Source organism: Artemia sp. Qi Xiang Cuo, chromosome 7 (assembly GCF_049724085.1).
Source record: "Artemia sp. Qi Xiang Cuo chromosome 7, ASM4972408v1, whole genome shotgun sequence".
NCBI classification, from domain to species: domain Eukaryota; kingdom Metazoa; phylum Arthropoda; class Branchiopoda; order Anostraca; family Artemiidae; genus Artemia; species Artemia sp. Qi Xiang Cuo.
The window spans coordinates 36,891,224-36,919,038 of record NC_142800.1 but is presented as its reverse complement, the minus strand read 5'-3'; the positions used below and the strand labels follow the sequence as shown (position 1 = coordinate 36,919,038).

Below are 27,815 nucleotides of genomic sequence, written 5' to 3'. Positions count from 1 at the left end.
TCTATATGAACCTTATATGACCCCAGGGCATAACTTACAACCTGTGCCCTGGGGGCTCTCAGGGGTTTGTCACCCTCAAATGCATCATTTCCAGAACTTTCAACTACGTTAAACAAAATCTCAAAACTTTGATTGAATGTTTTTGGGGAAATGGTGGGCGTGAGAGGGGGGTTAGGTGTTCTTCAATCACCTTCGACCATTAAAAAGGGCTCTAGTCTTTTCAATTTTCAGTCGAATGAGCCGTTTTTGAAGTTTCTACGACAACTCCTTCTATAAAAACTTCATATGCCCTCAGGGCATAACTTACAACCCTTGTTCTGAGGGCTCTGGAGGGGGGGTTGTCATCCTCAAAGACCAAATTTCTAGAACTTTTAACAACGTTTAAAAAAATGGCTATCTCAAAATTTCGATTGTCTGTGTTTGGGGAAATGGTGGGAGTGAGAGGGGGGGTTAATTGCCCTCCAATTACTTTCGACAATTAAAAAGGGCACTAGCCATTATAATTTCCAATTGAATAAACCCTTTTTGAAATTTCTACGACAACGCTTTCTATAAAAACCTTATATGTCCCCAGGGCATAACTTACAACCCTTGCCCTGAGGGTTGTGGGGGAGTGTCCTCCTCAAAAATGTAATTTCTATCTGGAAATCAACTACGCTGAACAAAATGGCTATCTCAAAACTTTGATTAGATGTGTATGGGGAAATGGTGGGCGTAGAAGGGGTGTTAGTTGCCTTCCAATCACTTTCGACTATTAAAAAGAGCACAAGCCACTCCAAATTCCAATCGAATGAGCCCTTTTCGAAGTTTCTGCGGCAAATCCTTCGATATGAAGAACCCTGGTCTAAAGAAACAACAAAAAAAAATAATAATACATTGTGCCAACATCGTTCATTACTTAGGCAGCGCTATTGCGCTGCCTATGATTACAAACAATGACTGGGCTTAATCGACGATGAACAAATTATATCGATGTCCGGTTCAAAAAGTTCTCTTTCGCCATGTAAACAAGTTACGCAATTATCAGTATAACATTCAAAGATCATTTAGGAACTATTAATGTTAATTATTCAAACTAACTAATCAATTGAAAAATTACATCTAAGAAATCAATGAAAAATTATATCTGTCACCGTCTGGTCACAGTAGAGCCAAGTCTGGTATGCCGAACTTCTCAAGAATAAAACTTCATTTGCCAATACATGTCTGTTCTGATATTTGCAAATTGTAGCATTTTTTTATTAAACTATGAATCCTTGATAACTAGTCTTTTCGAGGCACAAACTAAACAGCATTCTTTAATTTTTCTTACTGTATAAAGAAGCGATTTTAATATGTCGGTGCACACGTATTTGCTGTTTTCTGATGGTTAACTATTAACAGTACCTTTTTTAATAGCAAACAAGAAAACGATTAACTATCGATTTAAACCTTTAAGAAATAATAGTTGTGATGAATTAATTATTCTATAAACCTATCTCCATTTTAAACAAATGAAATTTCCCTAACCTTTTTTGGCACCTTTGTAACTTAGTCTAACTGGTTACAAGTCTGTCAAGTCTGTTTCCTCAATTCTGTTTTTTTTTTTTTTTTTTTTTTTTTTTTTTTTAATCTATATAACATAAAAGACATTTCAGTTAACGCAGCCAAACTAAAAAATTGTAGAAAGGAAAAAAAATTATAATATCTTATGGTATGTAAGATCTTAGTTTGTTTCTTATTTTTAAATTTATTTCTAGTCCATATATTGTCTTCTTTCTAGAATTGAAAATTTGCAAATTAGAAATATGAGTATGCTTTAAACAGGTCATTAGCTATGGAAAAATATAACCTTTTCTGCTTTTTTCCAGGAAGACCACCATGCTTTGTCATCTACTCATTGTTCAGCTTTTGACTCAAATTGTTTTAACACTACCATTCGACGGGGAAAGGCATTTTAAGGAGAACTTGGTTGACTCTGACGTAGACATACAAGTCATATCTATTTTCAAAGATGAAGATAGAACCGTAGTTCCTCATGAAAATACCGAGAAGGAATTGGTTACTTCATTAAAGGATGTAATTGAACAGATAAAAGACTTCAGGTTTCCAACTAACCCACCGTATATTGCAAAGGCTTCAAATCTCCCAAATGAGGTGATTGTTACATCTGAGGTATGTACGAAATTTTTTGTGAGTAAAAAAAAATGGCATGCAAAACAAAGACGAAACTGCTACAGATCATAAAGATAAGACATATTAAGGCATTCCTAAAATCGTTGGAAAGGAAAACTGTTGACTTGTAAATTTAATTCTTACTGAACGAATTTCCAATTTTAATCGACTTATTGCTCGCCAAGGCTCTTACTATTTACATATTTTCTCTACAACACGAAGCTTATGAATGGAAAAACTTTATTTGAAAATAATTTATCTTATATTGATTATTTAAACAAAACGTCTAGATCCTCTCAGTTTCCATTATTTTTTTTATTGGAAGGGGTCATTATTCCATTGACTTGTCAAAGTATTGGGAGTGATAGGCTTCAGTCGAAGGGTGTTTTTAACATAATTTCATTCCAACTCTGCTTACAGACAGTTTTATGAGTTACAGATTGGCTAAGAGAGCAAGAGCCAAAATGGAAAATTTTTTATAACGCGTAAATACTAAATTTCTTAGAAAGTAATGGCGAGCGCTAAAAGCATGTCCCATATCTATTTAAAGCATCATGATAAACTCATAATAATCAGAACAGCGAGTGGCGAACTTACATGGCAAGTAAATGAGCATTATCTGCAGCAAACACGTCCCATACGCGAGGTAAAGGGCTCTAAGGTATATTGGTGAATGCCAAAAACTGGCAAGTGAACAACCCTAAAAAGAGAAATAAATGATGTTTGATATAGATAAGTACCTATATTTGTGTTTTCTCCAGACTGTTATTTTTTTGAATTTTGATAACACAATCCATAGTATTTCAAGAAGCTGAGCTTTTTTCTATCTACAGTCTTCTAAGACTTTTAAATTTCAAAACTCTACTGCTGAACTCTTCATAATTTAAACAATTCTAGTTTTTAACAACGTCATATTTCTTATTTTTTGAATTTTGATAAGAAAATCATTGACATTTAAGACATTCAGCTTTTATAATGACGTTCGTCCTAAGACGTTAAACTTTTGAGTTTTGACAACACAGTCCGTCACATTTCAAGAATTAAACTTGTTTTCACATTTTCAGTGTTCTAAGTTGTTTAATTTTCAGTGTTATGGAATGAAACAATTCACAATTCAACAAGATCAAGTTTTTTTTCAATTTTTAGAGTTCTAAGACTGTCACTGTTTTTAACTTTGGCAACTTAATCCTTCAAGTTTCAAGAAATTAATCTTTTTTTCATGTCTTCTTTCTTTCAAGACACTTAGCTTTTTCACTTTCTGCTTCCTTTAAACTCTTCAAAATTCTACAAATCTAAAAGTTATTAACATTTTTAGAGTTCTACCACTGTTAATTTTCATTTTGACAACGTGATTCGTCATATTTCAAGAAATTAAGCTTTTTTCATGTTTTCAGTCTTTTAAGATGTTTCATTTTCAGATTTCAGCAACTCAGCTCATTGAAATTCAGCATATTCTAGCCTAAGTCTCTAGCTCTAGCTCTAAGATTGTTTTTCCCTATACAGACCCCAGTTCATCCCCCAACCGCTGAAACTTAGTTTCTATAAAAATCATGTCAAAACTAAGGTCAGCCTGCATAATTCCAAATTCTCTGAAACGGGTCAGTTTTCTTTAGTATGTCTATGCCCTTATGGTACTGAATGGCTGATTTTTCATGTTTTCACTGTCATTTTCATCCGATTTGTGAAAATTAGCTCCAGCTTTCCCAACCCCGCCCCTCTCTAAGATTTTGTTGAAACTATGTCACTGAATTCTCCATATTTCATAATATTCAACTTTCTTCATGTTTTCTAAGTCTTCTAAGATGTTTAATTTTCTTATGTATCCATTTAAACTCTTCATAATGCAACAAATTCTAGATTTTAACAGTGTTAACGCTCTTATTTGTCAAAATTTGACAATATAATATTTTAGATTTTAATGAATTAAGCCATTTTTGTATATTTTCACTCTTTTAAGACTTTTATTTTTCCAATTTCTGCAATTAAACCATTCACAATTTAGCAGAATCAACCTTCTTCACATTTTCAAAGTTTAAAGATTGTTTATTTTCAGATTTTGACAAGTCAAAGATTTGAATTTTCAAAAATATCACCTTTTTTCTTTTTTCTCTTTTTTTTAGCTCATTTACTTTATTTTTCACACATCGACAACTCAAACTCTTCCTATTTCGAGAATACTAAAAATATTCAATTTTTTACGCTTCTAACGTGTATAATCCGTATATTTCGACGGCAGAAAGTCTTCACAATTTCAGGAATCTCAACCTTTTTCCAAATTTTCACAATTTTTTGAATTAATGTTAACAACACAACTCAAAGCCTTCGGTTTTCAAAAATCTCAAGTATTTTTTTTTTTTTTTTTGTAATTCCACAACTAATAGTTCTAATTTTTACACTTTGGCAACTCGAGGTCTTCATATTCCAAGAACGTTAAGAAATTTCACAGAAAAAATCTACGGTACAGGTTTTCAATTTTTGTCTTGAAGTTTTCATATGGCTCAATTTTTGGTGTTAATTTTTCACAATTTTTCAGTATTTACCAAAAAAATTCACCCTTTTTTCAATTTTTGCTCCCGTGTTTTTGTCAATTCAATTTATGTTCACTTTACTAACTCCTTTTGCAATTTTTATCGATGAAAATCGCTTATATTTATTTTTACTGTCTGGTAAATTTTGGTTTTAAAAATCACTAGAAATTGGAAGTCCGGTTAGATGAATTTTTAAATTTGTGCCACACAACGCAATGAAAAGGTAAATAAAAGTATCTCTCAGGTCTGAAGATATATTCAATGTATAAATCATGTGTAAAACACAGATAACGTAAATTCTAGCGCTAAAAAACCCTTGAACAAAAAGTCACTCCCGTCTAACCTTATTCGGTTTATATTTTCCCATGCCACCATTTGCTTTTAATTTCTCAAAAACAACGATTAAAAACATTAATACTGAAACAAAGTAATGGGCTGCACCTCTAGCTGCTTTTGTAACAAATCGAGACAATTGGCCAACAAACACTTGGCTAAATAAGAATTAGGCCTGTTGAATCGAGTTGATAGATGTTTAGTCCAATGAACACCGAAAGGGCAGTTCCGCAATCTGTATTGTATTTTATAACATATATGCGCAACTATATAATTGCTTGACGTCTAAAACTCCTAGCTCTGGAAATAATTAATTGACTTTATACAACGGGTACCTGAATCCTTCCTATGAATTGTGAATTTTTTATTATAAATTCAGCAGGCTTGTGATCCTCACTAAAAGTAATAGTTACGATTTTTTTTTCATCTTTTAACAGACTCTGATTCTAGTTGTTAATTAAATAAAAAAACAAGTTTTTTTTAACTGAAAGTAAGGAACGACGTTAAAACTTAAAACGAACAGAAATTATTCTGTATATGGAAGGGGCTGTCCCTTCCTCAACGCCTCGCTCTTTACGCTAAAGTTTTTTTGTTGTTTAAAAAATAGAGTTGTGAGAAAGTGAAACTTTAGCGTAAAGAGCGAGGCGTTGAGGAGGGGACAGCCCCTTTCATATACGGAATAATTTCTGTTCGTTTTAAGTTTTAATGTCGCTCCTTACTTTTAGTTAAAAAAAACTTGTTTTTTTATTTAATTTCTGAACGTTTCTGAATTAATGCAGGTCTTGATTTTGGCTCACCGTACATGAACAATTAAATCAAAATATGTATATTAATTTTACTGTATTTTGGTTAAATGGCTTTCTCGAAAGTTGTTTAATTTGATTTACGAACGTTTTTATTAGTAATAAATATACGTAATTTACGAATTAACTTACGTAACGAACTTCTATATTCAGAGAATTTATTAGGGGGTTATATTATGCGTATATTGGGGGGTTCGCCCCCTGGTTAATACCTTGCTCTTGAAGCTAAAGTTCAAATTTTGTTCCAATTCTTTAAAAATGACCGCTTAATCACAAAGGTCGTTAATTAGAATAAATAGCTCTTATGAAAGTACTAAAAGATCTTTGGCTTAAAGAGTGAGGTATTGATTAGGGGGTGAACCCAATCATATACGTAATATTTTTTGTTCGCTTTAAGTTTTGATGTTGCTCCTTACTTTTAGTTGAAAAACTTTTTTTTTATTTAATTTCTGATCTTTTTCTTTAATAATGATCGGACATCCGGCGCCCCCTTCATAGCAATGTCTCTTGCCCCATGAAAACTTCCTTAATGGAAAGATCCTCCCATATAACCCCCGACCTCCCCCCGCCCACCTACCAGAAAAAATCCCCCTGAAAACGTCTGTAATGCTTTATACTTCCCAATAACCAATACTAGGCTATATGTTAACATTGGGTAAAGTTCATAACTTTCAGTCCTCCCCCCGGTGACTTAGGGGGATTAAGTCATCCTAAAAGACATAGTTTTCATATTTTCGACAATGCTGAACAAAATGGCTATCTCGAAATTTTTATTGGGTGACTTTGGGAAAAAATGAGCGTGGGAGGGGGCCTAGTTGCCCTCCATTTTTTGTTCACTTAAAAAGGCCACTAGAACTTTTAATTTCCGTTCCAATGAGCCCTCCCACGATATTCTAGGACCACTGGGTCCTTGCGATCACCCCTGGGGAAAAAAAACAAATAAAGACGCTTCCGTGATCTTTCTTCTGGCAAAAAATGCAAAATTCCACATTTTTATAGATAGGTGCTTGAAACCTCTACAGTAGAGTTCTCTTATAGGCTTATTAAGGTTTTATTAAGGTTCTAAAACTTTTAGGGGGTCTTTCCCCCTTTTTCTAAAATCAGACAAATTTTCTCAGGTGCCTAACTTGTGATGGGTAAGACTAAACTTAATGAAACTTATATATTTCACATCAGCATTAAAATCTGATTCTTTTGATGTATCTATTGGTATCAAAATTCCGTTTTTTAGAGTTTCGGTTACCATTGAGCCGGGTCGCTCCTTACTTACAGTTCGTCACCACGAACTGTTTGATAATAATTAGTTTGTAATTTCTTTCATTGAAGTGTTAATTTTCCTTGATTTATAAAGGTATCTTTTTTCTTAGCTGAACGACATCTTTGAGAATACGAGAGTGTTATTGTAAAGCCAGTGTGTGAAGGTTTGATCTTCTATTAAAAAATAATGAATGATTAAAAGCAAATAATTAATCGCATATTTTACTTAAAAAAAGTGTTCTGAGAGTCATTTGTCACTAACTCCAGAATTTTATTTGAGTTTTCACTGTTTTATTTATTGATTTAAGCAATTGATTGTATTGATTTAAGGCAAAGCCGGTACCGTTTACCTACATTTATTCACATTTTTAAGTTAGAAGTAACTATTAGAAGTGAAATTTTTAATTTGATGGATTGGTTTATTGCATTTTACAATAAACTAAGAAAAAATCTTTATTTTCACGATAAAGCTAAGGATGAATAAAAAGATAGAAGAAATAATATTTCACCGCCTCTAGCTTAAAGACTACCCAAACTTCTTCTAACATAAAGTCAAATAAACCAGCAAGAGTAAGTAACATTTATGAGTTTTGTTTTTTTCCCTTAGTTAATAGGAAATGTCTCTCATTCAAATTGATATAATTTTTTTTAGAAATATTTAGAGTTTAAAAAAGGACGCAAAGTATAAATATACATTACAGCATGAATTTCATACCAACAATCTTGATCACTTTGGCAGAAAATGCTGCAGCTTGGGGGCCACCACATTTTTGGCAGAAAATGCTGCAGCTTGGGGGCCACCACATTTTTTCACGATCATTTAACTTTGTTGTGTGAATCCTCGTATTGGCGCAATTGGTTGTTTAGTGATTAAGTTTAGTTGCTATTTAAGTCAAACGCTTACGCAATGGTTTTCTACCAAGGATGACATTTTGGAAGTTCAGACATATCTTGGAGGAAAAAGTAAAAATAGAAAAATTGTTTGGGAAATAAAAGAAAACTTAGAAATAAGCACACAAATTTCCGATGTAAACACATTAGCTGGAGGGCTTCTCACACGCGAGTGGGTTTACTCTAAACTTTGTTCAAACAGAAAAAGACCAAAAATGGTATAGGAAATGAAATACTCTCAGTTGATCGGTCAAAATTTCAAACAGTGTTTCTCGAATTGGACTCAGCTTTGCTGTCTAGAAACACTGAAACATAGATCTGATTCCAATAGATTTGAAAATACGGTAATAACTTTTATAATTTTTTTTTCAGGGCAGTCAAGAAGATAAGGCAGAAGATAGTTCCCCACGGAAAAGTAAAAAACTAAAGCTCGACTATGATGGAGTACCAATTATCGAGGGTTTATACGTTCCAGATGACCAAAGTGACCAGAAAACATACCGCAATGCAAGAGTAATTAATAACCAACTTGTTGAAAATGCAAGTATTAACTGGGATGAAGTCTTTGTAAGACAAGGTCGTCTTATAGTGCCAGAGCAGGAAAATTCTTCGAATGCTGTTAGTGAAACGGAAGACTATCCAGAATTTTACAGATATTATTGGAACGAGGATGAGGCACCTATAGCAGAAGAAGCAGCTGCTTCCAGTGACACTGAAGATCAGTTCGCCTACAACTTAAGGTTTTCTTATTCACTTGAACAAGCTCAGCCCACACTAAGGAACAAGGATCATGAAGAGTTTGTCGAGGAATTATCTTCAAGAACACAAGCCAATGTAAAAAAGGTAAGACGACCTCATGTGAGATAGATTTATAGAGTATAAATGACAGTTAGTTCAGACACACGGGTAAAACCGACTCTTAGTACAAAAAAAGGGCAGTGATGCTTTGGAGTGTCAATTTTTATTATTAGCTGAAAGCATTGAATGGTTACAGTTGGCATATTTTTTAATTCCGAACTTTATATTTAATTATTTTTAAAGAACTTTTTTCACCAAAAATTACTTTCAAAGAAAGAAAGTTCTTTTTCGGGTAATTTCTGTTCATTTTTAGGTTAACTTATTTAATCATTTTATTTCTGTTCCTTTTGGGTTTCATTTATGTATTGATAGTGTGTCATGCTCGTTTTATGCTTGAATTTTTATTTGAATTTAAATATTCTCTTCTGTGGTTCAAAATAACTCTTTACTGTTCTTTGGAAAAATTTTTTTATGGAAAAAGTTTTTCTAAATTTATTTCTGTTTGTTTTTACATCTGACACCGAATTTATTTGTTTTCCTAGTGTCACCAAAGTGCGTATCACAGTGCCATTAGTGCCTCTGCTGATGCTACTAGTGTATGGTATTGCGGATGAGACAGGCAATGTGTTCTACAATCTCTGCCCTCGCTGAGTTTTGCGCTTTGGGCTTGCCACACCTTTGAGCAGTAGGGATGCGACAAGCGTACTTTCCGAGGGGCATATGTGCCACGGTATCAAGCCAATAATTCTTCACTCAAAAAGCTTACTTTCCTTCAGGAAAGCTATATTGCTTAATATAGGACCTCCTCGCCTGTACCAAACCCTACTCTATTAATTCGCCTAGATAAAAATTTAGGCTTTTCAAAAAGAAGTCAAAACTAGAAAGAAAAAACTTACTTCTTTTCAGATCAAAATTCACAGCAGAGTTAAACACTAAAAACAAATTTGGCCTCAAAAGAGCTAAACGCAAAGACTCACAGCTCACGGAGACCAACCAATCCTAAACATCAGGGGGTGTGATGTGTGGACGCCTGTCTGCCATAATATACGAACTTAGCCTCCCTTTTTACCCCAGACCAATTTGACCCATGTCCAGTCGTTTAAAAATATTTTTTTGTGCGATGATTCATCGTAACCACGCAGTTTCTCCTAAGATAAATGGCTGCTAACCCTGTAGACTGCATGGAGCTTAATGAGCTGCACCAAAAAAACATTACAATAACACAAAACGTAAAATACACAAAACTAACTTGAAATTCACCATAACTTGATGCTCTTCTTGTCTTCCTTCTTTAGTGAATTTCTACTGTAACTACAAATGGCTGCATGTTCTACTGTCATACGATCCGTTTGGTTCAGGATCCATTTTCATTCAATGTCTATGTCAAACAAATCGAAGCTATTGGCTGTATAGTCATCTAAATAAAATTTGGGATTTTGAAGAAGGGGATTCATTGGACATCTATGAACTGAATTTCCATTCAGCCAGCCTAATTCTTATTTAACCAAGTGTTAGTTCGCCAAATGTCTCGATTTGATACAAAAAGCAGCTAAGGCTTCAGTACTACGCTTTTAATCATTGTGTTTGAGAAATCAAAAGCAAATGGTGGCATGGAGAAATATAAGCTGAATCAGGCTTAGACGGTAGTGAATTTTTGTTCAAGGCTTATTTTAGCAGTAGAATTTACGTTATCTATGTTTTCCACATGATTTAGAAAATATTTTCCGCATTGAATGTATCTTGAGGCCTGAGAGATACTTTTTATTTACTTTTTCACTGCGTTGTATGGCACACATTTAAAAATTTATCTAATCTGACTTTAAATTTCCATCAGTTTTTTAAACCAAAATTAGCTAGACATCAAAATGAAAATCAGCCATTTACATTAATAAAAATTGCAAATTTCTAGCGATTTTTAAAACCGAAATTTGCCAGACAGTAAAACTAAATATAAGCAATTTTCATCGATAAAAATTGCAAAAGGATTTAGTTAAGTGAGAAAAAAATGGAAATACAAAAATAAGGGAGCAAAAATTGGAAAAAGGGTACATTTCTTTGGTAAAAATTTAAAAACTATAAAAAATTAACATAAAAATTGGGAAAATGTGAAAACGTAAAGACAAAAATTGAAAACCTGTGGATTTCTTCTGCGAAATTTCTTAAAATTAGAATGTGAAGAGTTTGAGTTGCCAAGGTGCAAAAACTAGGTCTGTGAGTTGTGGAGTTTAAAAAAATACGTGACATGTCTGAAAACCGAAGGCTTTGAGTTGTTTTATTGTTAGCATTAATTCTAAAAATTGTGAAAATTTGGAAAAAGGTTGAAAATTTTGAAATTGTGAAGACTTTCTGCTGTCAAAATGTAAAAATTATTTGTATTAGAAGTGTGAAAAATTGAATCAAGAAAGTCGGGCTCCATTGATTTTATGGTAACCTCAACAAACACTGGCTGATACTCAGTTTGGATTCAGGAAAGCGCACTCGATGACTCACGCGGTTCACCATCTATCTGATTTTGTTAGCAAATGCCTGGGTAGTGATGATTTTGCTCTTACATTTTACATTGATTTTAAGAAGCTTTTGATACAGTTGAAATTAAATTTTACTACATTGTTTAGGTACTAGAGTACTTTGTTTGAAATGGTTTTAGAGTTTTTAAATGAATGATCTGTGAGAATCGTTTTAGATGATATTTTTCTAGTCAGTTCCCTGTTAAATGTGATGTTCCACATATTATGAGGAGGTTGTACTTGCCGGAATCATGTGTCACGTCGTTTGCCGATGACACTGCTATTAGTTTCTCTAGTCATTGTAAGGAGGGTGGAAAAAGTGAACTCTTGGAAAAAGGGAACAGTGTTTTGAACCAACTTTATTGTTTTATATGCCTTAGTCTTTCATCTGCTAACGTAAATAAAAGGAATTCGAAAGTGTACAGCAGAAAAGGAGCACCACCTAATTTTGCTGGAAAAGTTCTGCTTCTACAAAAACCGCTGCAGCAAGTTGAGTTTGTACGATTTTTTTGATTGTCATTTATCAAGGAAACAACACAGTGACTTGGTTGCTTCAAAAGTGGCCGGCGGACTTGGAATAATTATGAGGCTGAAAATTTTCTGCCGTCTGAAGCTCTTCGTCTGATATATCAATCGCTTATTAGTCCTTATATTTTAAATGGCTGTTTTTTCTGGGCTAATAATTTGTATTTAACTTTTAAACGTGTGCACATTTTACAAAACAAGGCCGCAAGACTATAGGAGGATATATGAAAGAAGATAATGGCACGTCTTCGTGTTTTAAGAAGCTGAAGGTTATGAATATAGGTAAGATACGACATTATCAGGCCGCTGTTTTTGCTTACGAATGTTGGAATGATGAATGCCCTGAAGCATTATGCTCACTTTATGCAAGTAATGTGAATGTCCAAGGTTATAATACGAGAAATACGAGCATCGCAGCAGTACATGGGGTGGATTTACGATCCAGCATTTAGGACCAAGTGTATGGAATTCTCTTCTGGCAAGTATTAGGGCGGCTGAACACAAACAGCTTTTTGAAAGTAAAATAAAAAGGTATTGTTTGGATAGGGAGGCTCTCTTTTTTGTGGCTTTTCCTTTTTTTGCCTGACAGTTAGATCACTAGCTCTCTTTTTCATTTTTTTTTTATTTTTACTATTATTTTGCTTTCGTAATTATTTAGTTGTTTAGTAGCCGCTCGGCTCCAGTGCGATTATCGTGTATCCTTTAGAGCGGCTAGTGCTATTATTTATATGATGAAACATTTTGGCTGTAAATAAATTCAATCTTCAACAATTCAAACTAGTCGTGAAAATTTTAAATAAAAATAATATTGGAAATAAATAATCTTATTTTGTCGATTGTAAATATTAAGCTTCTTGTTTCTATAATTGTGAGCAGCCTCAATGTCTTGAAAACCTACAAAATAATTGCGTTTAAAGTAGGTTTGAAAATTAAATAATAATTTGAAATAATTTTTGTAGGGTAGTCAAAAAGATGATGCAGAATACAATTCCCAACGACAAAGCAAGAAAATTAGATTCGACTATGATGGTCTGCCAATTATTGAGGGTTCGTATGTTCCAGACGACCAAAGTGATCAGAAAATTTACCGTAATGCAAGAGTAATTAATAACCAACTTGTTGAAAATGCGAGTATTAACTGGGATGAAGTTTTTGAACGACAAGGACGTCTTGTAGCTCCAGAGCTGGGAGAACCTTTAAATGCTGGTAATGAAACTGATGAATACCCAGAATTTTATTATAGGTCTTATTGGAATGAGGATGAGCCACTAGAAGAGATAATAGCTTCCAGTGAAATGAAAGATCCATTCGGTTACAACTTAAGGTCTTCTTATTCCACTGAAAAATCTCATCAACCTCTAAGGAGTAATGATAAAGAGGATCATGTCAAGGAACTATCTTCGAGAATACAGACCAATGTAGAGACGGTAAGATTTATAGTAATAATTTTGTTCAGACACAGTGGTAAAACAGTCTCTTAGTCCCCAATTAAGAGCACTGATGCTGGGAGGTCTATGGTTTCTTTATCCTTAGCTTAAAAAAATCACAGTTCGTTGTTTTTCAGTCTCGATTTCTAACTTGAGATAAAGTGTATCGCTCTTAAACAAAACCTGCTGAATTACCAGGTAAAAATACATGGTTGGAGAGTTGACAGAGGGGCAATAATAATAAATTGGAGAAATTTTTGAAAAAGTAGGTGTCAAAATAAGGATTAGCGGGAAATTTTTCTTTTATCTTTATTTCTGTTGTTGTATCACAGCAATCTATACGTATAACCTGTATTTGATAAGTAATGTTGATTTGGTTTGTGACGTGTCAATTAATTTTCCATTAAATAAAAATGAAACAGCTATAAATGTTGGATTTATGTCTAGTGATAGCCACATTTATAATGAAATCAGATTTTCAAAGAAGGATATTCGTTGATTCAGATCTGCAGTGCATAATAAGTACAATTTTCCTATATGATACAGCACAATTCCAGAATTTCTTCATCAGCCCTAATAAATCCGTTTTGAATTGTCCCAAATGAAATGTTCTTTTTCCGTGTTTCGGGAGGAAGCGTTATCTGGATTATACTTTATCATAGGCAGCGCAATAGTGCTGCCTAAGTAAAGAACGATGTTGGCACAATGTATTTTTTTTTTGGTTTCCATACCAGGGCACTTCGTATCGAAGGAGTTGTCTTAGAAACTTGGAAAAGGGCTCATTCGATTGAAAATTGGAACGACTAGTGCCCTTTTCAATAGTCAAAAGTGATTGGGAGGCAACTAACACCCCTTCTACGCACATCATTTCCCCAAACACATCCAATAAAAATTTTGAGATAACCATTTTGTTTAGCGCAGTTGATTTTCTGATAGAAATTATATTTTTGAGGAGGTCACTCAACCACAGGTTTCAGGGCAAGGGTTTTATGTTATGCCCTGGGGGTATATAAGAACGATGTTGGCATAAAGTATTATTTATTTATTTTTTTTTTTTTGCTTTAGACCAGGGCACCTCGTATCGAAGAAGTTGTCGTAAAAACTTTGAAAAGGGCTCATTCAATTGGAAATTAGAGTGGCCTGTGCCCTTTTTGATATTCGAAAGTGGTTGGAAGGCAACTAACAGCCCTTCCATGCCCACCATTTCCCGAAATTCAATCAAAATTTTGAGATAGCCATTTTGTTCAACGTAGTTGAAAGTTCTGGAAATTAGGTCTTTGAGGATGATGCCAAATTCCTCAGGGCTGGGCTGTAAGTAATGCCTTGGGAGCATATAAGGTTTTTTATAGAAAATGTTGTCGTAGAAACTTAAAAAAAGGCTCGTCCGATTGGAAATTGAAATTGCTTGTGCCCTTTTTAATAGTCGAAAGTGATTGGAAGGCAACTAACATCCCTTCTACGCCCACCATTTCCCCAAGCAAATCCAATCAAAATTTTGAGATAGCCATTTTGTTCAACGTAGTTGAAAAATTTGGAAATTATACCTTTGAGCGGGACACTCCCCCCACTGTCTTCAGGACAAGGGTTATAAGTTATGCACTGGGGGCAAGTAATGTTTTCAATGAAAGCTTTGTCGTAGAAACTCAAAAAGGGCTCATTCGACTGGATTTTCAAAGGGCTAGTGCCCTTTTTAATAGTCGAAAGTAATTGGAGGGCAACTAGCCCCCTCTGATGCCCACCATTTATCCAAACACATCCAATCAAAATTTTGAGGTAGCCATCTTGTTCAATGTAGTTGTAAGTTCTTGAAATTAGGTCTTTGAGTATGACAACCCCTCCCCTTCAGAGCCCTCAGGGCAAGGGTTAAAAGTATGCCCCTGGGGGCATATAAGGTTTTTATTGAAAGCTTTGTCGTAGAAACTTGAAAAAGGGCGCATTCGATTGGAAATTCAAAGGGCTAGTGCCCTTTTTAATAGTCAAAAGTGATTGGAGGGCAACCAACCCCCCACTCACGCCCACCTTTTCCCAAAACACATCCAATAAAATTTTTAGATAGCCATTTTGTTCAACGTAGTTGAAAGTTTTGGAAATTAGTTCTTCAAGGATGACAACTCCCCCCCCCCCTCAGCACTCAGACCAAGGGTTATAAGTTATGCCCTGGGGGCATATAAGGTTTTTATAGAAAGCGTTGTCCTAGAAACTTCAAAAATGGATCATTGGATTGGAAAATGACAGGACTAGTGCACGTTTTATAGTCTAAAGTAATTGGGGGGCAGCTAATCCGCCTCTCACGCCCACCATTTCCCCAAACACATACAATCAAAATTTTGAGATAGCCGTTTTTCTCTATGTAGTTTAAAGTTCTGGAAATTATGTGTTTGTGGATGACAACCCCCCCCCCCCCCCACAGCCCACAGGGCAAGGGTTGTAAGTTGCGCCCTGGGGGCATATGAGGTTTTTATAGAAAGAGTTGTCGTAGAAACTTAAAAAAGGGATTATTCGTTTTGAGTTTGAAACAAGTCGAGCCCTTTTTCGTAGTCGAAAGTGATTGAAGAGCAGCTAACCCCCCTCTCACGCCCACCATTTTCAACGTAATTGAAAGTTCTGAAAATTAGGTCTTTGAGAATGACATCCCCCCACAAACCTCAGGGCAAAGTTTGTGAGTTATGCCCTGGGGGCATATTAGGATTTTATAGAAATTTTTGTCGTAGAAACTTCAAAAGGGCTCATTTAATTGGAAATTGAAAGGGCTAGTGCCCTTTTTAATAGTCGAAAATGATTGAAGTGCAACTAACCCCCCCCCTCTCACATCCATCATTTCCCCAAACACATCCAATCAAAATTTTGAAATAGCCATTTTGTTTAACGTAGTTGAAAGTTCTGGAAATTAGGTCTTTGAGGATGACAGCCCCCTCACAGTCCTCAGGGCAAGGGTTGTAAGTTTTGCCCTGGGGGTATATAGGGTGTTTATAGAAAGCGTTGTCGTAGAAACACAAAAAGGGCTCACTCGATTGGAAATTGAAAGGGTTAGTGCCCTTTTTAATTGTCGAAAGTGATTGGAAGGCTTGACATTTTTATAGTAAAAATCGGATCTGAATACAATGTATTATAATATATATATTTTTTTTTGTTTGGACCAGGGCACTTTGTATCGAAGGAGTTGTTGTAGGAACTTTGAAAAGGGCTCATTTGATTGAAAATAGAAAGGACTAATGCCCTTTTTAATAGTAAAAATGATTGGAAGGCAACTAGTACCCCTCCCACGCCCACCCTCCCATTTGCCCATTGTGTTTAAAAACTAAATGTTGCCTTAAGATTAAATCAAAATACACTGTTTTAATGCTAATTCCCAATAAGGCGTCTCAGCAGATTAAATCAAAATACACTGTTTTAATGCTAATTCCCAATAAGGCGTCTCAGCAGTATCCCAAGAACGACTGAGGGTATTATGTTCAAACTTTCAGGGCTACTTCTGCTCTTAAAATTTAACAAAATCAAAATAGCGTAAACGTATCCAAGCTATCAAAGAAAGTAATCAGATTTTTTTTGCGAATGGTATAAAGTTTTCTATTTCCGGTCAACTAGAGGAGGTATGAAATTAAATTAAACACTACTATTTGTGTCCAGATTTTTAAAAGGGTGCATGTTGTTAAAAATTGCTGAAAATTTTTCCCCATCATACAAATAGCAGGCCAAACTATAAAGTCTTTAAAAAAAAGAAAAAATTGAAAGTATTATTTTCTTTTTCCCTGAAAAGACTCTGTCAATATAAAACGAAGAAAAATTAATAAAAAAAGCTTTTTTTCACAAAATACGTTTTTCAAAGAAAAGTAAAGAAATCCATTAAACCAAAAATGAGAAATCAAATAATCTACCAATCGTGAAACTACCACAAATCAGCATCGATAAATAAATAAAACCCAAAACGAACAGAAATAACAATAAATAACCGAGTCAAACTCAAAACGAGCAGAAGCTAACATGAGTAGGGCTCAAAACCCCTATGCCTTCCCAAGGCCAGAACACAATTTAGACTTTACTGAAAAAAATACAAATGAATGTGAATTGTCAGTTTAATATACATATGCTGACATTTAGTCATCAAAATGTTAATATTATTTGATTTATTAAAGTTACGAAAGTATAAACATTTATATTTTTTCAGTAAAGTGCAAATTATGTTCTGGCCTTGGGAAGGTATAGGGGTTTTGAGCCCTACTCATGTTAATTTCTGCTCGTTTTGATTTTGATTCGGTTATTTATTCTAATTTCTTTTCGTTTTGGGTTTCAATTATTTATCAATGCTGAATTTTGGTAGTTTCACGCTTGGTAGATTATTTGATTTTATTTTTGTGCTCATTTTTGGTTTAATAGAGTTCTTTACTTTTCTTTTTTTACATGAGTAAAAATTAACATGATTAGGGTTCAAAACTCCTATGCCTTCCAAGGCCAGAACATAATTGGCACTTTACTAAAAAAAAAAAAAAAGAATGTGACTTGTCAGTTTAATATACATATACTGATATTTAGTAATCAAAATGTTAATATTATTTGATTTATTAAAGTTATGAAAGAAAAACATTTTTTCAAAAAAACATTTTCAAAAAATTGTAAATTATATTCTGGCCTTGGGAAAGCATAGGGATTTTGAGCCCTACTCATGTTGATTTTTGTTCGTTTTGAGTCTGACTCGGTTATTTATTGTTATTTCTGTTCGTTTTGGGTTTCATTTATTTATCGATGCTAATTTGTGGTAGTTTCACGCTTGGTAGATTATTTGATTTTATGTTTTGCTCGTTTTGGGTTTAATAGAGTTCTTTACTTTTCTTTGAAAAACTTACTTTGCGGAAAAAGTTTTTTTAATTAATTTCTGTTCGTTTTATATTGACATAGTCTTTTCAGGGAAAAAGAAAATAATACTTTAAATCTTTTCTTATTTTAAGATTTTATAGTTTGGCCTGCTATTTGTATGCTGGAGAAAAATTTTCAGCAATTTTTAACAACATACACCCTTTTAAAGATCTGGACACAAATAGTAGTGTTAAATTTAGTTTCATACCTCCTCTAGTTGACCTGAAATAGAAAACTTGATACCATTAGCGAAAAAAAAATCTGTTTACTTTCTTTGATAGCTTGGATACACTTATGCTATTTTGATTTGGTTAAATTTTAAGAGCAGAAGTAGCCCCGAAAGTTTGAACATAATACCCTCAGTTGTTCTTAGGATACTACTGAGATGCCTTATTGGGAATTAGGATTAACACAGTGCATTTTGATTTAATCTTAAAGCAACATTTAGTTTTTGAACATAATGGCCAAATGGGAGGGTAGGCTTGAGATGGGGACTAGTTGTCCTCCAATCACTTTCGACTATTAAAAAGGGCATTACTCCTTTCTATTTTCAATCGAATGAGCCCTTTTCGAAGTTCCTACGACAACTCCTTCGAAACGAATTGCTCTGGTCTAAAAAACAAAAAAAAATAATGAAACATTGTACCCACATCGATCTTTACTATAAAACTGTCAAACCTTCCAATCACTTTTAATTATTAAAAACGGCACTGGACCTTTCAATTTCCAATCGAATGAGCCCTTTTTGAGTTTCTACGACAACGCTTTCTATAAACACCTTATATGCTCACAGGGCATAAATTAACTACTTTTGCCCGGAGGGTTGTGGGGAGAGGTGGGGGGGGGGTTTGGGTTGTCATCCTCAAAGATCTAATTTCCAGAACTTTCAACTACGTTGAACAAAATAAATATTTCAAAATTTTGATTGGATGTGTTTGGGAAAATGGTGGGCGTGAGAGGGGGGTTAATTACTCTTCAATAACTTTTGACTATTAAAAACGCCTTTACCCGATTCAATTTCAAAGCAAATGAGCCCTTTTTGAAGTTTCTACGACAACTCTTTGTATAGAGACCTCATATGCCCCCAGGGCAAAACTTGAAACCCTTGCCCTGAGGGCTGGGGGGGGGTTGCCATCCAAAAAGACATAATTTTCCAGAACTTTCAACTACGTAGAAAAAAATGGCTATTTCAGAACTTTTATTGTATGTGTTTGGGGAAAAGGTGAGCGTTAGAGGGGGGTTGGTTGCCCTCCAATTCCTTTCGACCATTAAAAAGGGCACTAGCCCTTTGAATTTCCAATCGAATGCACCCGTTTTCAAGTTTCTACGACAATGCATTCTATAAAAACCATATTTTTCCCCAAGGCACAAATTGTAACCGTTGACCTGAGGGGTCTGAGGGGGAGGGGTTGTTATCCTCAAAGACCTAATTTCCAGAGCTTACAACTGCGTTGAACAAAATGGCTATCTCAAAATTTTGATTGGATGTGTTTGGATAAATGGTGGGCGTGAGAGGGCGGTTAGCTGCCCTCCAATCACTTTCGACTATTAAAAATGGCACTAGCCCTTTGAATTTCCAATCAAATGATCCCTTTTTCAAGCTTCCACGACAAAGCGTTCAATGACAACCTTATATGCCCCCAAGGCATAACTTATAACACTTGCCCTGAAGACTGTGGGGTGAGTGTCCTGATCAAAGGTATAATTTTCAGAACTTTCAACTGTGTTCAACAAAATGGCTATCTCAAAATTTTGATTGGATTTGTTTGGGGAAATGGTGGGCATGGAAGGGGTGTTAGTTACCCTCCAATCATTTTTGACTATTAAAAAGTGCACTAGCCATTCCAATTTCCTATCGAATGAACCCTTTCTGAAGTTTCTACGATAACGATTTCTATAAGAACCTTATATGCCCCCAGGGCATAACTTAAAACCCTTGCCCTGAGGAATGTGTGAGGGTTGTCATCCTCAAAGACCTAATTTCCAGAAGTTTCAACTACGTTGAACAAAATGTCTATCTAAAAATTCCGACTGAATGTGTTTGGGGAAAAAGTGGGCGTGAGAGGGGCGTTAGTTGCCCTCCAATCACTTTCGACTATTAAAAAGGGCACTAGGCCTTTCAATTTCCAGTCGAATGAGCCTTTTTTGAATTTTCTACGACAACGCTTTCTATAAAAGCCTTACATGCTCCCAGGGCATAACTCAAAACCCTTGCCCTGGGGGCTGTGGGGGAGTTTCCTCCTCAAAACATAATTTCTATGCGGAGATCAACTAAGCTGAACAAAATCGCTATCTGAAAATTTTGATTGGATGGGTTTCGTGAAATAGTGGGCGTGGAAGAGGTGTTAGTTGCCTTCAGATCACTTTCGACTATTAAAAAGGGCACAAGCCACTCCAATGTCCAATTGAATGAGCCCTTTTTGAAGTTTCTACGACAATTTTTTCGATACAAAGTGCCCTGGTCTAAAAGAAAAAAAATAATAAATAATACATCGTGCCAACATCGTTCTTATAAGCCCCGAGGGCAGAACTTAAAACCCTTGCCCTGAGGGCTGTGGGGGACTGTCCTCCTCAAAAAAATAATTTCTCGCTGGAAATCAGCCACGCTGAACAAAATGGCTATCTAAAAATTTTGATTGGATGTGTTTAGGTAAATGGTGGGCGTGGAAGAGGTGTTAGTGGCCTTCCAATCACTTTTGACTATTACAAAGTGCACTAGCCGTTCCAATTTCCAATCAAATGAGCCCTTTTCCAAGTTGCTACGACAACTCCTTCGATACGAAGTGCCCTGGTATGGAAAAAGAAAAAAAAATAATACAATGTGCCAACATCGTTCTTTACTCAGGCAGTGCGATTGCGCTGCCTATGATTACAATGGAAAGTTGTTGTTTTTTTCTTAACAATATTTAAGTAATATTTTTTTTTTGTAATGACATTTCACATGAGACCAACCTTGACTCAATTTTCTTTTGGCAATGGTAAGGTTTTTTCCTTAATAACATTCACGTAATGTTTTCTTGTAATGACAACTCATGTAAGACGAAACTAGAGACATTATTTTTGTTTTTTAAAGGCAATAAATAAGTCTTTTTTCCTTAACATCATTCACAAAATGTTCTTCGTAGTTACAATTCACGTAAGACAAAACTTTAGTCATCTTTTTCTTATTTAAAGCAATGGGAACGTTTTTTCCCCCTCTTAATCCAACTTCACGGAAGGGGGTAAAGAGTGTAGGCTTGAATTGAATGGGTGAAATATAATCTTGCGTGGCTATGTTTTCCTCAGGTAGATTGGTGCTGCGTCGAGTTGTAATTAGCAGTTTTGTAGAAAGTCCTACTTAGTATTATTAAGACGTTTTTAGAAGGATGTCATTGTGAAATGACAGTATTTGTTATTTTATGTCTATCCTTTGTGTTTTCAGGGAAGAGAGATTGTACATGCTCCAGATAATCAGCAATACACGATACAGCAACATTTATATAAAAATGATGACGGTTCTGTATTTAGCGTGCCAATTCCTTTTCCTGCACTGTCTTCAACATATGACCCAAGGTAATTCCTTTTAAATTGTTTCATATTTGGGTGGGAGCGCCCAGCATGACAAAACTATAAATACTGTCTCATGGGTGACAGAGAGAAATCTGATTTTTTTTTTTTTTTTCAGAAAAATGGTATTTATATAATAGATATTGCAAAAGTCACAACTTTAATTTTTTTTTCTATTCTTCTAAAAAAGACAAATAATACTGCCCCCACACTGACTATCCAAATATATTTCAAGGAATATGAATGAGATACATGTCCCCGCTATCATCAAAACGAGCTAACCTCCAACTTTGGACTTGAATCGGTACAAACATGAGCGTTGTTCCAACAGGGCAAAAACGAGCTAACTCTGGAATCTGAGCACTAGTAAGCTAAGTTAAAACTGTAGAGTCCCGGTGGTTTGGTGTGAAAAATCTATAAGTCCTGAATCAGAGAAAAAACATCACCCAGCTCTGAACTGACTTAGTCCAAGCATGAGCCAAATCCTGAATCGTTGTAGAAATGAGAAGTAGTCCTGACTTGCAACAAAAATGAGAAATGTTCTAGATCGATGCACAACCGACCTAAATTCAAGGTAAGGACCGAAGAGGATGAAAAAAGATTGAAGTCCTGCTTCGTTGCAGAAGTAAGCTAAGTTCCGATTCGGCGCATACATTAGTTAAGCCCTGTATTGATGAACGAGTTTAGTCTTGACACACGATCTTAGCCAAAAATGTGGTATTTTGGTGACTTGGTACAAAAAACTAAGCCCCGATACATTGCAGAAACAAGCTAGTTCCGAACTAAATGCAAAAACAAGCTGAGTCATGACTTAGGGCAGAAAAGAACTACATCAAGAATTGTTTTAAAGACAAGCTAGGTCCTGACTTTGTGCTATAGCGAGCTATGTCCTAATATGTGGCAAAACAAATCAATTAATAAAAATTAGCTGCTTTATGTTTGTTTATACTCAAAGTTTTAACAGACTGGGGGTTGAAATTCCATCATCTTTATAGAACAGCAGAATTTCAGCCAGTATATTTGAATATTTTCCCCCGTACCCATCGATATAAGGCATTATAATACAATTATTTTTACAAAATTTCATTCGACATCTAAATAGTAAGCCAAAATTTGGATTCTTGTAGAAAAAACGAAAATATTAAAAATATATTTAAGAAATATTCTGTCTTAACCAATTAAAAATATTTTGTTAATTAAAAAGGATAGAAATAAATTTTAAACAGCTTTTTCCGCAAAAGAAGTTTTTCAAAAAAAATATAAGCTACATTAAATCAAGGACGAGTAGAAATAAAGTATAATCATTTTTCAAGCGTAAAGCTACCAAGCTAAACAAAACAAAGTCCGAAACGAACAAAAATAACAATAAATAATCAAAAACGAGTAGAAACTAAGAGGAGCTGGTTCCCTGTGCCTTCTAAAGACCAGATCAGAATTTGCTCTTTACTGAAAACAAATTACCTTCTGTTGGTCGAATCTTAATTTTTATGCACAAGATTTAGCGTGTGACTTTTGAAAAAGGTATTTTCTTTGTCGACAGGGTTCAATACTCTCCTATAAGTAACATCAGAGAAAGATCTAAAACTGCCATTATGAAGGACAAAGTGGTAGGAATGGTGGCAAGAATGCAGCAAATGGCCAGGCCAGTTGTTGATCCTCTTAAAGAAGCTAAGGAAAAGATTTCCTATAACTTAGGAATCCCAGAAAGAATTTCAAGTGTAAGTAGATCGGTTTAATGTGATTTTAACATACTGATGTGATTTAGTTTTAAACTATGTGTCTTAAAGTTCACTTATAGTCTGACCGTCTGGAAAAATTTGTACATCGTTTGCATAGTTTGCGTCAAATTCTAGCTTTACTCCACCCTCGCAACGCTGGTCATCGCTAAGTTAACAAATGGGATGCACAAGTGCACTGACCGCCTAGAGACCATCAGTCCACGCAATCAAAGTGCACCTCTGTTCAGCTTCCAATTTCAGTCGGGAATTAGAATTTAATAAAAAAACAAGTTTTTTTTAACTGAAAGTAAGGCCTAACATTAAAACTCAAAACGAACAGAAACTATTCTGTACACTAAGGGGTTGCCCCCTCCTCAATACCTTGCTGTTCACGCTAAAGCTGCTAACATCCTATTCTAATAAACAGCCTCTGTGTTTCAGTAGCCGTTCTAAAAAAAACCGGACTCAATTTTAACTTTAGCGTAAAGAGCAAGGTATTAAGGAGGGGGCAACCCTTCATATACATCCAAATTTCTGTTCGTTTTGGGTTTTAATGTTGCTCCTTACTTTCAGTTAAAAAAAACTTGTTTTTTTATTTAATTTCTTTTCATTTTTCAAATAATACCGGTAAACTTGGCTCGCCCCCCATGATATATACCCCCCCCCCTCACGGTATACTCCTCCTTAGAAATTTGATCCAACGTAAAGTGCACCCATCCCGTCAAATTCACTCCAGACATGTCCATCCTCGCTGAAAATCCCTCCCTCTGTTAAATTTCTTGCGGACAATTTAACCTGAAAAATTCTCCTTAGCATACTTTCATTTGGAATTAGTTTCTCGATCACTCCAGAAGTGCCTCCTTCCGTAGAAATTTTTTCCCGGGAATCAAAACTAGCGAAAAAAGCCCCCCGGATAATTCCTCCGGGACATCTCCACATGCAAAATTGAGTGGGCAAAGAGAATGCAAGACAATTAAAATTAATTTTCTATAGGAATTGGTCATATCTCTCCAGTGTAAAATTTCTCCTGGAAAATTCACCCCCGAAAATTTTCCTCCCCAAGAAAGTTTCTCCGTATGGAAATCCACTCCAAGCACAAAATCCCCCCCCCCCCTCGAAAAAATTTTGTATACTTCCCAATTACAAATACTATACGTAAGCAATAGACGAATTTCAAAAATTGCAGGCCTCTCTTCACAGACTGTGGGGGTCTTTTTACCCCTAAAGACATATTTATTTGCTCTTTCAATTATACTGAACAAAATGGTTATCTCAAAATTTTTATAAGATAACTTAGGAGAAAAAAGGGCGTGAGAGGGGGGCCAGTTGTCCTCCAGTCTTTTTGGTCACTTATAAAGGGCTCTAGAACTTTTAATTTATGTTTGAATGCACCCTCTCGCAATCTTCTAGGAAAATTATTTCGATACGATCACCCCTGGGGGGAAAACCAAACAACAAATAAACACGCATGCGTGATCTTTCCTCTGGCAAAAATGGCAAAATTCTGCATTTTGTATATAGGAGATTTAAACTTCTACAACAGGGTTCTCTGGTATGCTGAATCTAATGGTGTGATTTTCATTAAGATTCCTTGAATTTCAGGGGTCCTTTCCTTGCTATTTAAAAAATTCAGCAAATTTTCTCAGGCCTGTAACTTTTGATGGGTAACATCAAACTTGAAGAATTTTATATATTTAGAATCAGCATCATAAGCTAATTCTTTTGGCGTATCTTTTGATATCAAAATTCCACTTTTCAGAGTTTTGGTCACTATTGAGCCGAGCAGCTCTTTACTTACAATTCGTTACAACGAACTGTTTGGTGACTAAATATTAGATCAGATGTTATGCTTCAAATTTGCTAAACCATGGGGACTATGGTACGATGCAATTTAAGGTTTGTTTTACAGAACAGATGTAAATACTTTTTGAAGGTGGGGGAATGGGCATACAATATTGTTTAATCTTTTTGTGCCCATTGTTGCGAAAACACAACGCTTCTTCCTATCAAAGTTTTAAACTTCGAATTTACAATTATCGGTAAACTCATAATTTGTCGCGATAGAAGCTGATCTTAACGATTAAACATGAAACGCAGCTTTTTCTGATTGTATATCCCTAAAGGTGCCGTTACATGATGCAGAAAACCATGCAGGTTTCAACAAAAAAGCACGGTTTAGCGCATGGATTCAAGCTAGAGAAAAAATCTAGCAATGAAGAAAACGCACTTTTTTGTGGAGGATTCTCTGTTTGGTGAAAGATTTAAATATTTGCAGTTACAGGTATTTCTGAATATATATGCCCTCCAATAGCTTTTGATTCTTAGAAAGGACACTAGAAGCTTTAATTTCCAAACAAATGAGCTCCTTCCAAAGTTTCTAAAATTTTTCCAAACGTAGTACCTTGGTGAAAAAAAAAAAAAAACGTTAAGCCCACTTAGTTCATTTTATAGGCAGCGCTATTACGCGGTCTATAAACAATTTTTGTGATTGCGTGTGTTTTAACCCGATCTGATATCTGAATGGACTCCAACACACTGCTATTCTAACCAAGAAAATAATTAGAGAAAGGCCATATTTTTTTCACTAAAGTGCAAATTATGTTCTGGCCTTGGGAAGGCATAGGGGTTTTGAGCCCAGTAGAATGCTAATATGGAATTCTAGCAGACTATGTTCCTTCCGGTGTATTTGTCCCACTTTACATTCCATGGCACTTTTCCAGTGCATGTACCTATGGATCTGGTTTGGTGGGTATAATCATTGATGGGTATAGTCTGGTTTTAGTTTTTTCAAAGAGAGTGAGTATTTGACATTTTTTGCAAAAAGGGATAAGGAATTCGCAAATTGGACTCTATGAACGATATTAATTAATGTTTTGAATAATAGGAGTGTGAATGATTCTAATTAGTGATTGGATTGTATGACGGTGGAAAAAAAAGGATTAAACTGATTAACAGTTAAGGTAACCCCGAAGGGGTTGTTAACTCAGGTAATTTGTTACTTGACCTAGCTTTACCTCTCCGTTGTGGTCTGTATAATACACAAGTAACTTTTTAAATTTTTTTTAAATTTAAAATCGTATCTACCTGCCCCTTCGTTCCCCCATTTCTGCGAGACAAGAGTGGGTAGGAGAGGGGGAGGGGGAGTGAATTTTGGAGGTAACAAATTCTAAATGAGAAATCTTAAAATAACCGAGACAATGAACAAGTCCCAATATGGCAAGTATTTAGTTAATATAATGCTTGGAAGAGAAATTAAGTTTTGAGGGGCGGCGTAAAAATGGTACTTATTTAATATCCCGGTAAACATACGACTAGAAATGCTTCAGGAGAAATAGACTATTGCTTATTTATGAACTAATCAATATTCCTTGACAAATATTTTTTTATTTTTACTGTATTGCTATTATTCAAAACATTGCATTGTCTATGCCACATCAAACTAGCGAATAATTATCGTGGCTTTTTAGGTGTTCAATTTTTTTTCAGTGTAATTAATAACATAAAAAATGATGAAATTTAGATTTGGCTAAGCTCTATTTTGACTGCTTTATATGCAGTGAGGGGGGTTGGGGCAAGTATTCAGTTAAAATAAAGCTAGGAAGGGGGAAATTAAGTTTTGAGGGAGGTTTAAAAATTATAATTATTTAATACCCAGTTAAACATTTGACTTGAAATGCTTCAGGATAAATAGACTATTGCTTCTTTCTGAACTGTCTGGGGAGTGGGTGGGGGCAAGTATTTAGTGAAAATAATGCTAAAAAGGGGGAAATTAAGTTTTGAGAGGGGTGTAAAAATGGTACTTATTTAATATCTCGGTAAACATACGACTAAAAATGCTTCAGGAGAAATAGACTATTGCTTCTTTCTGAACTAATCAATATTCCTTGACAAATTTTTTTTTTATTTTTACTGTATGACTATTATTCAAAACATTGCATTGTCTATGCCACATCAAACTAGCGAATAATTATCGTGGCTTTTTAGGTTTTCAATTTTTTTTCAGTGTAATTAATAACATAAAAAAATGATGAAATTTAGAATTGGCTAAGCTCTATTTTGACTACTTTATATGAAGTGAGGGGGTGGGGGTAAGTATTTAGTGAATATAATGCTAAAAAGGGGAAATTAAGTTTTGAGGGGGGTGTAAAAATGGTGCTTATTTAAAACCCCGGTAAACATACGACTGGAAATGCTTCAGGATAAATAGACTATTGTTTCTTTCTGAACTTTCTGGGGAGGGGGGCAAGTATTTAGTGAATATAATGCTAAGAGGGGGAAAATAGAAGCTGTTTCCAAAAGATTTAGGATTCATTAACATTTTTCAACTTTATTTATTTTTTTCTTTTTGTACATATCTTAAAATGTCAAAATATGCTTATGGTTCTAACAATTATGCTCTAAGCTAATAAGGGTTTTTGACCGTAAACTCTAGTTTTTTGTAAGACGACACACACATACCGACGACAACACACAGAGA

The 27,815-nt window shown here is 34.9% G+C and overlaps 1 protein-coding gene across 1 annotated transcript in view; it reads left to right on the top strand.

The window, feature by feature from the left end:
* Positions 1–27,815, top strand: part of LOC148950226 (uncharacterized) — a 92,337-nt gene that overhangs the window by 38,955 nt on the left and 25,567 nt on the right. The window contains exons 2-6 of the mRNA XM_089091517.1: positions 1,851–2,154; positions 8,339–8,809; positions 12,756–13,223; positions 21,496–21,626; positions 23,161–23,338. Coding sequence (XP_088947643.1) covers positions 1,861–2,154; positions 8,339–8,809; positions 12,756–13,223; positions 21,496–21,626; positions 23,161–23,338 — 1,542 coding nt within the window. The 5' untranslated portion in view covers positions 1,851–1,860. The remainder of the gene's footprint in view (positions 1–1,850; positions 2,155–8,338; positions 8,810–12,755; positions 13,224–21,495; positions 21,627–23,160; positions 23,339–27,815) is intronic.